General features: G+C 44.0%; 2 protein-coding genes across 2 annotated transcripts in view; both read right to left on the minus strand.

The window, feature by feature from the left end:
- Positions 1-1,003: 1,003 nt before the first annotated feature.
- lypla2 (lysophospholipase 2) lies at positions 1,004-8,696 on the minus strand. The gene is made up of 10 exons (XM_037693411.1): positions 8,681-8,696; positions 4,920-5,012; positions 4,670-4,701; positions 4,446-4,511; positions 4,311-4,358; positions 4,161-4,231; positions 3,913-3,986; positions 3,727-3,828; positions 3,462-3,632; positions 1,004-2,226 (listed from the first exon to the last, which is right to left on the minus strand). The coding sequence occupies exons 2-10, from the start codon at positions 4,995-4,997 to the stop codon at positions 2,176-2,178; spliced, it is 693 nt and encodes a 230-aa protein (XP_037549339.1). The 5' UTR covers positions 4,998-5,012; positions 8,681-8,696; the 3' UTR covers positions 1,004-2,175.
- An 839-nt stretch (positions 8,697-9,535) lies between these two features.
- Positions 9,536-12,649, minus strand: part of pithd1 (PITH (C-terminal proteasome-interacting domain of thioredoxin-like) domain containing 1) — a 5,764-nt gene continuing 2,650 nt past the window's right edge. The window contains exons 5-6 of the mRNA XM_037692797.1: positions 10,060-10,168; positions 9,536-9,905 (exon numbers count right to left, since the gene is read on the minus strand). Of these exons, the coding sequence (XP_037548725.1) occupies positions 9,804-9,905; positions 10,060-10,168 (211 nt within the window). The 3' untranslated portion in view covers positions 9,536-9,803. The remainder of the gene's footprint in view (positions 9,906-10,059; positions 10,169-12,649) is intronic.

The following is a 12,649-nucleotide window of genomic DNA, read 5'->3' on the forward strand; positions in this document are numbered from 1 at the left end:
CGAGTCAGTCCCTAAAAGACCGAGTCAGATGGACCGAGTCAGTCCCTGCAGAATCGAGTCCGACTCCATTACTGCAGGTCAGCAGCAGTCGGAGCAGAGAGCTGCTCTAGTAACGGTTCAGGTAAGTCGGGTTTTAGCCAGGCATTAAAAACAAATAAATCTAGATATTTTTTCATTTAAGTCGAGTTTTTTGGGGGCGAATGTGAGACAAAGTTTAAAACCAAGTCCTGCTTCAGGACAGTGAGCAGTGCCTGTGATAATGGCTGCCTTCAGGTCCAGGCCTCCCTTGAAGCTGAGATCTGTGACCTCAGTGGGATTTGACTGATTGAAGGTTATTAATAATTGTGATCCATGTCTGAATATTAAATAAAAGCTGCGCCCGACCCTCTCTTGTGGTCTTCCTCAACATTAAAGGTACTCATTAGAAATTATAAATCCAAACATTAACGTTATCCTGAACCAAATCAATTGATGCAGTTTGACTCCGGTAGTTTTCCGGATACGTAGATATAATTCTGAAATTAACAATGTAAGTAAAGTATTCTGCCAAGAACCACGCTGAAGCTGGTGAAATGCTAAACGCAAAGGAAAAATGGGGAATCTTTAGGAACAAACGTCAGCGATGGAGCAGGGTGGTGGAGCACCGTGAAGTCAGAGCTCGACATTTAAAACCAACTTTTATCTAAACCCTTCAAAACCGGCAGGTTTACCGTTTCAACTGAACTCATCTTTTCATCTGCAGAAATTAAAGAACAAATCTGAGCGTAAACGCATCAAAACTCACATCCCTCCATCCCAAACGGCTCCCCACCAACGATGACCTAGTTCCAGTCGCCACAGCTGTTCCTGGAGGTAAACGAACCAGCAGCCACAGATTCATCTGACAGATCTGACATTTAAGGAACACGAACCATCAAGATGAGAACATGTGGTGGGGATTTGCTTCAGCTGCGATGTGAAGCTGCAGCTTCTTCTTCAGCAGAGTTCACATCTACTTTTCTCACTTTAAGTGCAATAAAACCTGCGGGTGCAAAGCCAGTCGGTGTTTTTAATCCCCGAGCTGCTTAAACCAGCCGCCGCTGGACGTTACAGAACCTCTGCTTTCCTGAGGTTTTCTCCCAAACGAGCCAGAAAGGCAAAAGCTTTGCTCGCTAACCACGTTAGCTTTAGCTGGTAATAATTAAGCACTGTGCGCTTACGAGCTGTGGGGTAAAACGCTAAAGTCCGGAGCTTTAGAAGAGGTTCTTCGAACTTTCCAGCGTGAAGATACGACAAGGTCAAAACAACGGAAGCGTTCGAACATTTGATCGAAGCCGTCAGAAGCTTCAAGTCTGAAAAAGGTTTCAACTAGAAGCTAACGCGTTTTATTTGGACTCGTTTAAACTCAAGAGTGAAGGAGGAGAGTAAACCTGGTGTGAGTGGTGTAAGTAACCTTTCTATGCCAAAGCAGAAGTGTTTTTGTTCCCCACGAGGATACGACGTGTACGAAAGGTCTGATCACCACCAAATATGGAAGGGAGGTTTCACCAGGAGTGAGCCTGCGTGGACAGGAACTAGACTCCCTGAAGTCTGGGCTGGGTCTGGGTCCGACTGACTCGGAGCCTTCTCCCTGATGACAGAAACCATCTCACATATAAGGAGGGTCTGAGTAAGTCTGTAGGAGTCTGCGTTTTGGGTCTCGACGCTGCTCAACTGACCTCGGTTGTAACAAACTCCCATTTGTGTTCAGTCAGTTTCAGTTTCATCCATTTTTGATTTAACAGAAACGTTGAGCCACAACTTTAGGATGGAGGAGGCGGAGCTGACTCGGCCTTTCTGCTGGTTCTCCAGTGACCCCAACAACAGTCAGAAGAAGCGAGGCTGCGACGGAACGACTGAAAGAAGATGATTAAATGAAGCAAACCGTGTTAACAACAAACGAATCAGGGCGACAGAGAGAGGAAGAAAAAGACGGGAATGTGCTGCGAGAGTCGGTGTTTGTCCCTCCGAAGGCCGAGGCTCATTTTCTGATTGGACCGTACGAGACGCTCCGCTGAGACGCGTTTCATCTTTTATATGCGTGTGTGTGTGTGTGTGGGCGGGGGGGCTCATGGCTGTTTCCTGCAGGAATATTAGCATATCAGGGGTCAGAGGTCAGTGTCTCGGAGAGGAGGTCACAGTGGGGATGAGGTGAGGTCAGATCCGAGGCAAATGCTTCTCGATAAATTCCTTTACAGCTGCCATCTCCTGCAAGAGCAGAAACAAACGACATCAAAGAAGGAAAAGCAAAAAGTTTAGAGAAGTTAAAGTGTTACGACAGTTTTTAGTAATAAATATGAATGCAGGTTTGAAACAATAATGTTATGTCATGCAAAAATAAAAATCACAGCACTGAGATAAACAGTAGAGAGTTTCATGAGCAGTAACAGGAAGTGATGTCATGTAACAGGAAGTGATGTTAAAGGGGAACTCCTGCATGTGATCAGATGTTGCAACGAGAAGAATCTGAGGTTTCTTATTTTGAGTCACGATTAGACGAAGATGAGCCTGAGTTCAAATAATATTAAAAAAAAAAAAAAGACCAGGAAGTTCCCCTTTGATGTCACTTCCTGTTTCACTCTGGCATATTTTATTTTGAACTTTGTGCAGTTATGTGAAAAAATGGGTAAAATCCTGTGTTATTATGGCAAACGTTAAACATCCAGATGTTTTCTTCCACTCCTTGTATTTGCAGGAAATGCACGTCACGGGCACTTGAACTTGTTGGGGTTGTGTACGTCTGAAACGTTCTGATTCAAGCAGAAGCCGATGAGAAACATTTGACTCGTGGTTCCTGAGCGGGATCAACTCATCCTCATGAAGACAAGCGGTTCCTCGAACCAGAACCAGAACAATCATGAAGCTGGACGTGAAGTCACCAAACAACAAACTGCATTTAACAGACTTTCTTTGAAGGGACTCTGTGTTGGTGACGACTCTCAGCTACTTCCACACCAGATGTTAGCTCAACATCTGTAAGAGTCTTTGTTATAACCATCGTTGTGTTTGCTAAGCTGGCTGTGGAGGCCATCTTGAATTTGGTTTGACTCCAAAGGTTAATCAGTTAAAAAGGGACAACCAAATAATTTAATTTTTAAGTTTTATTAAAATCTGTTTGGTGGTTCATGAGATATTTTTATTCATGATTTTACACCAATTAGTTCATGGTAATTTTTACCAAAGATCTTCTCAGAATATTTGTTGGAGCCCCCTCGGCTGCTTCCACCCAAGCTCCAGTTCAGTCTGTCAAACTGCCTGAACGGCCGTTGTGTTTTGAAAGGTTAGTTGTCACTGGCACCCATCTGACGCCCAAAACTAAATGATGTACATTCCATGAGCACATTTTGCAAGTTCAACATTTACACAAGCAAATACATGATTGCCCGCCTTGGCCTTTCGGCGGCGGGTCAACGTGTTTCCTGTGGATCTGGCGGCGGCGGTACCTGGGGACAGGAGCTGTGAGGGAGCCCTGGGTAGGTCTTAAAGGTGAGCAGCTGAGGGTTGACTATGGATTTGAGTTTTTCTGCGGTCATGGCACCGAACTGCGCGGGGATCATGAAGTCCATCTCTCCGTGGCACTGCAGGATCGGGAGGTTCTTGTTCCCGCTCGACGCCTGCAGGACAAACAGACCCGGACCGTTAGCCCCCCTCGCTGTACCTGCAGAACTAGTTCAAGGTTTAAAATATGGATTCAGAGAGTTTTGGTACCGAAGGGAAACTCCTGTGAAGAGGCAGCCAGCAGCTGAGGGCCACGACGCCGGCCAGCTGGTGCTGACAGGTCAGAGCGGTGTACAGGGACAAGGCCCCGCCCTGAGGACCAACACAAACGAACGTTACACTCAACACAACGCCGACCTCTCACTGACGATGACAGAAACACGAGGCCCACCCCACCTGAGAGAAACCACCGAGGATTATCCGGTTTGGGGGGATCCCATTTTTAGCCTCGTGTTCGATGATGGCCTTGACTGGAAGAAAACAGAGACATGACCGCGCTTCATGGGAAAATCAACGTTTGAGTTACTCCTAACAAATGATCTTCTAATGATCCGCTGCTGATGTAGGAGTGAAACGGTAGAAGGCGAGTGTGACGAGCTTCAGAGCATCTCCTGGTCTCTGCTGGCGTCAGAAACTAAACTCACTGTTTTCTGCTGCCTTCTTGATTCCTGCTTCGTCCTCCTGGGAGTCGGGGCTGAGACCCATGAGGTCGAACCTGCGCACAAACAAACATTACTGCGGTTTCCATGGAAACAACAGCATCCAGCGTTGAGCGGAGGGGCGGGCCAACTCACCATGCGGGCATCAGGGACCTCATGTTGAGGGTGACGGGGATCTTAGGCCTGGGGGGGGGAAGAGGAGCAGAGTGCTTTAGTTGACGAGTCAAAACGAAGGAGGAAATATAACAGAGGAGGAAAACTAGTTCTCACGCGTGAGGGCAGATGAACTTGACGTGAGGAACCTGGATCCCTGCCAGAGTTTCTGCCCAGCCGTGCCTGAAACGGGAAACGGACCAGTTCAGCCTGCTGGGTGCAGATCTGGCGCCTTTTCTCCAGAGTATTAGAGATCTCAGGGTGTCTAGTTTATCTCAATATCTGTAAGATTTATAATCTTTTTTAGGTTTATAAGCTGCAGCAGCCAGAAGTATACTCACCCTGTGTCTCCTAATCCGTGCAGGAAGATCATCTGCGCCAAAAACAAAACTCATCGTTAACATTTTCCTTAAAACTCAGATTAGAGACGTGCTCATGACCGATAAATGAAACAAGAGTTGTGTCACAATCTGAGGAAGAACGTTCGTGGCGCTGCGTCATGTTTGTAGCTCGTCTTTGGTCGTGAGACTTCAAGCTCTGAACGTCACGAGTTGTATTGGTGACGAACAGCTCGCTGCGGGCTCTACTCACCGCTGCAGTCTCCTTCTCCGACCCGGACACCGTCACAGCCTCGGCGAGCAGCGGTAGAGACATGTTGTTGCCACACATACACTGAAGGAGGTGCTGGAACAAGAAGACGCAAAGCAGAGGTCAGCTCCATCACAGCGAGGCGAAACATTTCACACAGCAGCTCAAAACTCAGCCGAAGGTCTTTGTTGGGTCTGCGGTGCCTTCAGATGAAGTCTGAGCTTCTTCTGTACGATCCAAGTTTAAACAGTTATCACATCACTTTAATCTGGTTTAACAAGATCACATTCAATCCAAACAACAGATTCACTTTTAAACCTCTGACGGAGATGGCTGCGACTTTTTTAAATGAGAAAATGTTTGTGACTTCTTGTAAACACATTTGTTAAATTAAAAATCCCCAAATATAAAAGTTTAATGTAAAAATAATCCAGAGAGGGCAGGGGAACGTCTCAAGTCCAGCTCAGTGTCGGCTCTTAAAGCAGAACGTTTTCTGTTGTTGCTGCAGCTTTTTGTCTCAATACAACAAAACGTGTTTATTTTTATCTAAACAATAAAAAGCAGCAGATTTTTCTTGTTAATTGAAATTTAAATAAAGCTGTTTGTCTCTAAAGCTCACAGACGGGTGGTCGGAGGCTCTGCAGACACACGTACAGACTAAACTGGACCTAAAAGCTCCGGCTCTGAGGAACACTCGGTTCAACAAACCAGTTAAAGCTAAACGTCCGGCCTGCTGGGCCCAAGAAGAACTCAGAAGTCTGAGGTCAAACTAAATGAAACTGCGCTGAGAATCGACCGCAGCTCGTCGTGGGTCAGACTCAACAACGAGCTGCGATCAGGAGGTTTCACGAGCGGATCAGAGACCACAACTGCCTGAGAAGCAACCGGAGAGTGTCTGAAACATGAAGGTTAATGAGTAAACCTTCAGCAGGAAAACTCCTAATGAGTTAAATTCCACGGCAGCTAAACACCGAGCGTGTGTGAAAGTCCAACAAGCAGCCGAAGCAGCTGGGCGGAAAACGTGACTTCAGGGTGCAAAGTGTGCCCGAAAGGCGACCGTTCTTTAGTTCTGCTGCCTGACCCGGATAAATGAGTGACAGACGGGAAAGAAGCCGGAGACAGAGGGTTCAGCCCGAGCCAAAGAGCGAACTGAGCAGATCCACAGGGGTGGGGGCCCAGAAGAACCGGTACTGAACCCAGACTCAGGACTGACGGCTCCACGTTCCCGTCAGGACCGGATGTTTCACCTAAAACACAAACGTTTGTTCTCAAACTCTGGACTTTTTGTGATTTGAGTTCTCAAAAGTCTCTCACAAACCAACAACTTAAAACGTATTTAAACATAACTTTATGTTTATTGAACAGTTTTTACTGGGCTAACTGGACGCCAGCACACTTTGAAGCATTGTTTGAAGGAATGCATGTCGCCCGTCTCGTTTCACGCCAGTTCCGATCGTCTTAACGAGAAGAAGGACATTTGATTAGATCTAGACTGTGAGATCTTTGGAGACGAGTACGGACTGAAGATGACCCTCAGATACTACCACACCAGACTTTAGCTCAGTTTCTGTGAAACTGATGAGTTAAAGCCGTTTTGTGTCGTCTGAGGTTGACTAGTGGCGGCGGCCATCTTAAATCTGGACGACTCTGAGAGTTAACGAGTCACAAACAAACAGCGTCAATAAAAACGTGATGACCTCTTCTGACGTGACCTTACAGTGAATATTAAAATAAAAACAATAATAAAGCTCTTAACATCTCACATTGTTCAGTTTTAATTAAGATCTACAAGAACTCAAATGTGAGAACAATAAAATAAAAAAAATTAACTTATTTCCCTCAACTTTGGTAATGTATAACAATAAAAAATACGTAATTGATTCTCTTAATTTCTTATTCAAATAACCTGCAGAGTGAGTAATACAAAATTACTGACGCTTCTTTAGTTACATTTAGCTGATAAATAACTTGAGTTGTATTTGAGCTTTTTGCATCTTGTCTGACAGTTTCCTTAAACTCGGATAAAAAAAAACACTTGAGGGTTTTTTCTGTGGCTGTGAAACATCAGACAACATCAAACCGAGCGAAACGACACGTTTACGCCAAACAGTCGTTCAGCAGGAGCAGCAGGAGCAGCAGGAGCAACAGGAGCAGCAGGAGCAGCATCACTGCGAGGGGATGTAAAATCAACGGTTAGGAAGTTTCAAAGATTACTGAAGCCTCTGCTTTCTTCCTCCTGAATATAACTTACTGAATTCATCCCGACTCATTCTGAAATACGACATAGTTCCTTTTTAAAGCCTGGAGCGACACAAGCAGCGCATCAGTACTCTCACAATATTATCGGAAATGGTTTCTTTTTCATATTTCATTATCAAGATTTAGAAGGTTTTGAAATTGAGAAATTATTGTGGTTTTTTTTCAGAGACAGCCACCTTAAAAATATATTCAGCTTATTCATATTTACTTTTATTCATAAACTATTTACTTATAAACTGTGAGCAGCTCACAGTTGAATTTTTCAGGTTAGAATCTTAAATCTTAAAGACTACAAGTATTTCTGAGGGTTGATCAATATAAATAAATATATATATACAGTATTTATAACAAGAATCACATAATTAAATATCATGTTAGATGAAAATTACAAATTGACCAAAAGTAAAAATATATCTGCTGCCCTGATTCTTAAAAAAGCAGCATCGTCACCAAAGTTACTTGTAGCTGCACATTCACATCCTATAATTACTTCATGACATATTTTGCTAACAGACTGTTCATTTATTAATGTTAATGCTTAAGTTGAAAACAAAGATCTGTTCAGTGTGCAGCACTTGCAGTATGTCTTGTGGGCAACTCTCAGCCACTACCACCCTTAATTCTAGCTCAGCGTCTACAAGTTTGACTGAGTTACAGCAATTTTGGTTTTTACTAAAATGTGTGGCTCGTTAGAATCCGTCCAGTGGTTCATGGGATATTTTGCTAACACACAGGCAGGGTTTATGGTGATGCTCAGCTACAACCAACAACTTTCAGCTCATTCATCGTGAGTAAAATGGTTTTAATCCGTCGGGTTTGTATAAAAGCATCGTGTCACTTGACAGATAAATATTTAATTTAATAAAAGTGAACAGAGAAGTCCATCACGCGCTCCTGCGTGACTTCACTCAGAACAGGCGGGCTGCATGGGGGTGGCCGCGAAGCGCCTGAACAAAAAGCTCAGATCCGCTGGAAAACAGCTGGATCTTTAATGTGCGGCACTGAGTGAGTGACGGGCGGGCTGGGGTTACACTGTCACCCGCTGCTCACCATGGAGCCCAAAGCCGCAGATCCGCTTCATAACATCGTTTCATCTGATACGCTGTTAGCATCGGCGGCTGTCGACGAGACAATGAATGGCTCCAGCTTTTAGCCAGGATGGTGATGACGGCGCAAACAAAGCCCGTGATGCCCCAGAACACACACACTGACCGAGACCCCCGCCCTCACACCCTCTGGGTCTAATCCCGTAGCTGCACACACACATGCACCGAGTGGGCAGAAGAGCGCCGGAGCTAACGACAACCGTATTGTCCTCTGCCGGTGTCTGACTTCACGTAACGAAGGTAGCCGCTACGGTACAAATTAAGAACTTTAAACACCGGCCCTTTCTGGGAAAACCCCTTAAACAACAGAATATCTCAAAACAGTTAATCTGGAACCGGATTAAAAGGTTTTAAATCCCATCCGCGGCCCGCTAGCTGACACAAAACGCCTCCACTCACCGCTTGCTGTACCAGTTCACGAAGGGGCGGGACTTCCTGTATTCGTTCGTACAAAAGGGGGAGGATTCGTAGTGACGTCACTAGAAAGCACCGCCTACTCTTTTTTGTTATGATTTTTTACATTTCTATTTTCGTAAATGATTTAGTATTTAAACAGATTTTTTTCTTTTTTGTACGTCTTTGACAATCTATTGCTGCATATTTTGTTTTGGCCGTTTGTAACTTGCATAATTTAATTAAATCAGGTCTCTTGTCCTCGAGGCTCAATGGGATTTACCCGTCTAAATAAAGGTTGAATGAATTACAAAGGTTTTTGTCTCCATAATTTTTCAACATTTTTTAAAACTGTTCGTTTTAAATCTGCTCCATACTTTTTTTTGTCTTCCTATGCTGTTGGCAATATTTTGCTGCTTTAGGTATTTTGCATTTTGCAAGATTTTTCTACACTGAGCTATTTTTTAAGTCACAATAAATGTGATGTTTCTGCATTTTGTCAATCTCGGGTTTATGTCAAGAGAAAAAATGGTTTAAGCAGCCCTTTCCCCTGCTTTTGTTTAAACTTTACATAAAGCAGTAAGGACTTCATCACAGGTATTGATTAACTCTGGAAATAAATCATCCAGCTGAGGTCACTTACAGCTTTACAAAAGTCAAACAGAAGTTTTAATATTTAGCTTTTATTCTCTGAAGCATTTTACAAAAAAGGCATCAAAAATTGCTCAAATTTTCAGTTTTGGTAAATATCAAATTAAGTTAATTTGTTCATGTCAAATATCTTAAACTCTGCAGCAAATATTCACTTTGGGTGTTGCCATGGCAACCATGATTTTCCTTATTAAAAAAAAATGACACTGCTTCATTATCCTCTCAGCAATCAGTGTTTTTATTCAAAAGCGTCAAACATCTTCCGTGCATCAAACCTTTTGTGTTTTTACTGTTAAATCACATCAAGTGTTGCCACGGAAACAGAGGCAGCGGTGCTCTTGGAAACAAGTGAAGCTCGCTGGTCTTCAAGAGCTGAGCTCTCCCTCAGTTTGAGCTGGACTCAGCTCCTGAACACAGCACCGGACTCATCGTTCTGACAGCCAGCGAACGCCTCTGAAACCTCCTCCTCCTCCTCCTCTCAGGAAATGAAGTTGGTTTTTGGGACGATGTTGTCGACTTTGTGGTCTGCAGGGTTTGCCGTTGCCTCGTAGTTACAGATGGTCACTTCATGTCGGTGAGCCTAAAAAGATGGAAGAGTTCGAAGAGTTGGTTTGTTAAAACTAAAACTCAGAGCAGGAAGGAGAATTTACATTTATACATTAGTATCTTTAAAATGTCAGCCAAACTAAAACACCTAACGCAGCCAATCAGAGTTTCTTGTGGTTCAAACCGACCTGTGAGTATTCTCCTCTGAGACCGATGTAGTACACCCGGGTGTTCTCTGCTCCGAAGTTCTTCGAGATGTGGATGGACAGGTGATGAACGTTGGAGAAACGAGCGATCCTGCACAGAAAGACGGACAGAGAAACTCTTCAAGTTAACATAAAACAACAGCAACACCGTCTGTGTGAAAATGCTGGAACTCGTAAATTTATCCAAATCCACAAACAAAAAAATTAATTTAAAGTCCAGCTCAGTAAGAAACACCAAAGATTGTTTCTATTTAAAAAAGAACAAAAAAGGAAGTGAAAAGTTGGGCTGAAGGGAGAAAATCTATAAAAACTTTGATTGTTTTTTCAGATTCTTGAATGGATGAAGTTTTCGCTCTAATTAGAGTCGGCAAGATATCGGGGAAAGAAAATGACATTTAACAATTCCCGAGCTTAAAGTTGTAAATCAAGCTGAAAGCTCGTTCATGAGTAGATGTGTAAAATACAGAAATGAGACAAAGACGGTAAGAAAAGGGTTTCGTGAGCTCCTGTTCACAGATAAACAGCAGAAAACACATTTAGAGCTCAAACTCCCCACAGTGATTTATTTGAACCTGAACCTGAGTGAACGACGACAATCAGTCCAATCAGAGGACGGACAGTTCGGTACCGGAGTCTGAAGAATCCACTCGAACGTCGCAGAATCAGAGAAAAGTAACTGAACTCCTCAAAACTCTATGAGGGATTAAAAAGTTTCTAAAATATAAAGCAGACTGACAGAAGAGCCCACATCACTGGTCTGTAGCAAAGCTGGAAGATCCTTCTGCTCTCTCGTTGGACAGTTTGAGTCGTCATCATCCAAACTGACCAATCAGTTTGAAGCACAAACTGAAGGTCAAAGTTCATTTTGAAACTTAACACGCACAAAAAAAAATCTACTTTGCTTCTGACTGGATCTCGCAGCTCGTTCCAGCCTGGAACCGCAGGCGAGAACGTTCTGAACAGAGTCTGCGATAAGGAGAGCAGCAGAACCAAACGAGAGTCCCGAGAGGAACCGAGCGATCCAGAAGGATCATCAGCCTGAACGAGTGCCTGTAGACCCACAAGCAGTGGTCAATTTGAGCCGGATCCTGCCGGAACAAGATCCGGGAACTCCCTCGTTTTCACCGTGTGCGTTCCGGCAACTGTTCAATCGGATCCGTCAGCTCACATCTCCGCCCAGAAAAGTCATCGCGCATGTTTATTTTGATTATTTATTAAGAATACAACGAGAGGAGACGTCGTCCATGTCTGTGTGGATGTTACTGCGGCAGCAGGCGCAACAGCTCGTGCACACGCTGCTGCCAGCAGAGACGCTGATCGCATGTCCCGCGGGGGTGAAGCGTCTTCATCCACCTTCAGCTGTGTCTCAGACTCCAAAGCAGCAAAGAAATATTTTAACGGCACAAACGTAGCACTAACCACTCATTTATTTACTGGAGCTTTTGACGTGGGTGGGGTGTCGGCTTCAGCTGCGCGCCCTGCAGTCCGTGCACGTTTTAGGCACAGGAGCGTCTCCGGACAGCTCTGCAGAGCGCGCACAACTGCCAAGGTGTCAGAACTCCTGCATACATTTCAAAAGATAATAAATGAAAAAGCTTACAGTAAAAAAAAAAAAAAAATACGAGAGAAATGTTTGATGTGCGTGTTATTTACATCACGTTTCAAAATTAGTCAAAAATAACAGCGATCAAAATGTCAAAAAGACCGTCCAATTGATTATCTAAAATAAATAAATGGATGGACTGTCCTTAGTGGACAGCACAGAATTGAAGCAGCGGTGATGGAGACTGGAGCAGAACAACAAGCAGGACGAGAAGAGTTCGAGTCGGACATTGAAGTTTGTTGGGGGGGGGGGGGGGACGCTTGACAGAATTTGAGCTGCTATAATTCACTGCTCTATAAAATAATAATTTCAATTCATCCTTTATTTCTACAGGTTGTTCGTCTCATTGAGCCTCGTCATTTACAAGAGAGACTTGTTTTTAATCAAGTTAATCAAATGTTTACAGATGTTTTGACAACCTGTTAAAAGACACCAAAATGCTGGAAATGACATCTCTCTTTTATTCCAAATTTTCTGGTGTAGGAATCACAGAGACACCCCCCCCCCCCCCTCAGGACCGCCTACTATTTGTGTTCGGCATCAACTGTTTTACAAATTAAGCCCTGCCCACAAGTGTCTGTGTGGACTAGATCTGATTCAGGCAGACACAAAGAACCGGTGGAGTTTAATCTTATAAAACAGGTTTATTTGAAGGTGGTGGTGTTTGTTACGGTGGAAATCAGAGCTCGCACTGTCCACCAGGACTGACGGGGTCAAAACAAAACAAAAACAAGTCTGCGATGGGGTTTTCATTGTGCGTACATTCTGCAGAAACTGGATCTGGAGTCTCTAACCAGGAGGAAGAGGGAAGATCTCTAATCCAAAACTAATCTGTGACCTTTAACCTCCACCTGTGTGTTGTTGTTCGTTTGTTCTCGTGTTGTTGTTTGTTCTTGTTGTTTGCGTCGTTGTTTGTTCTCGTATTGTTGTCGTTTGTTCTCGTATTGTTGTCGTTTGTTCTCGTGTTGT

Source organism: Nematolebias whitei, chromosome 19, assembly GCF_014905685.2.
Source record: "Nematolebias whitei isolate Nwh7 chromosome 19, NemWhi1, whole genome shotgun sequence".
Taxonomy (NCBI): Eukaryota; Metazoa; Chordata; class Actinopteri; order Cyprinodontiformes; family Rivulidae; genus Nematolebias; species Nematolebias whitei.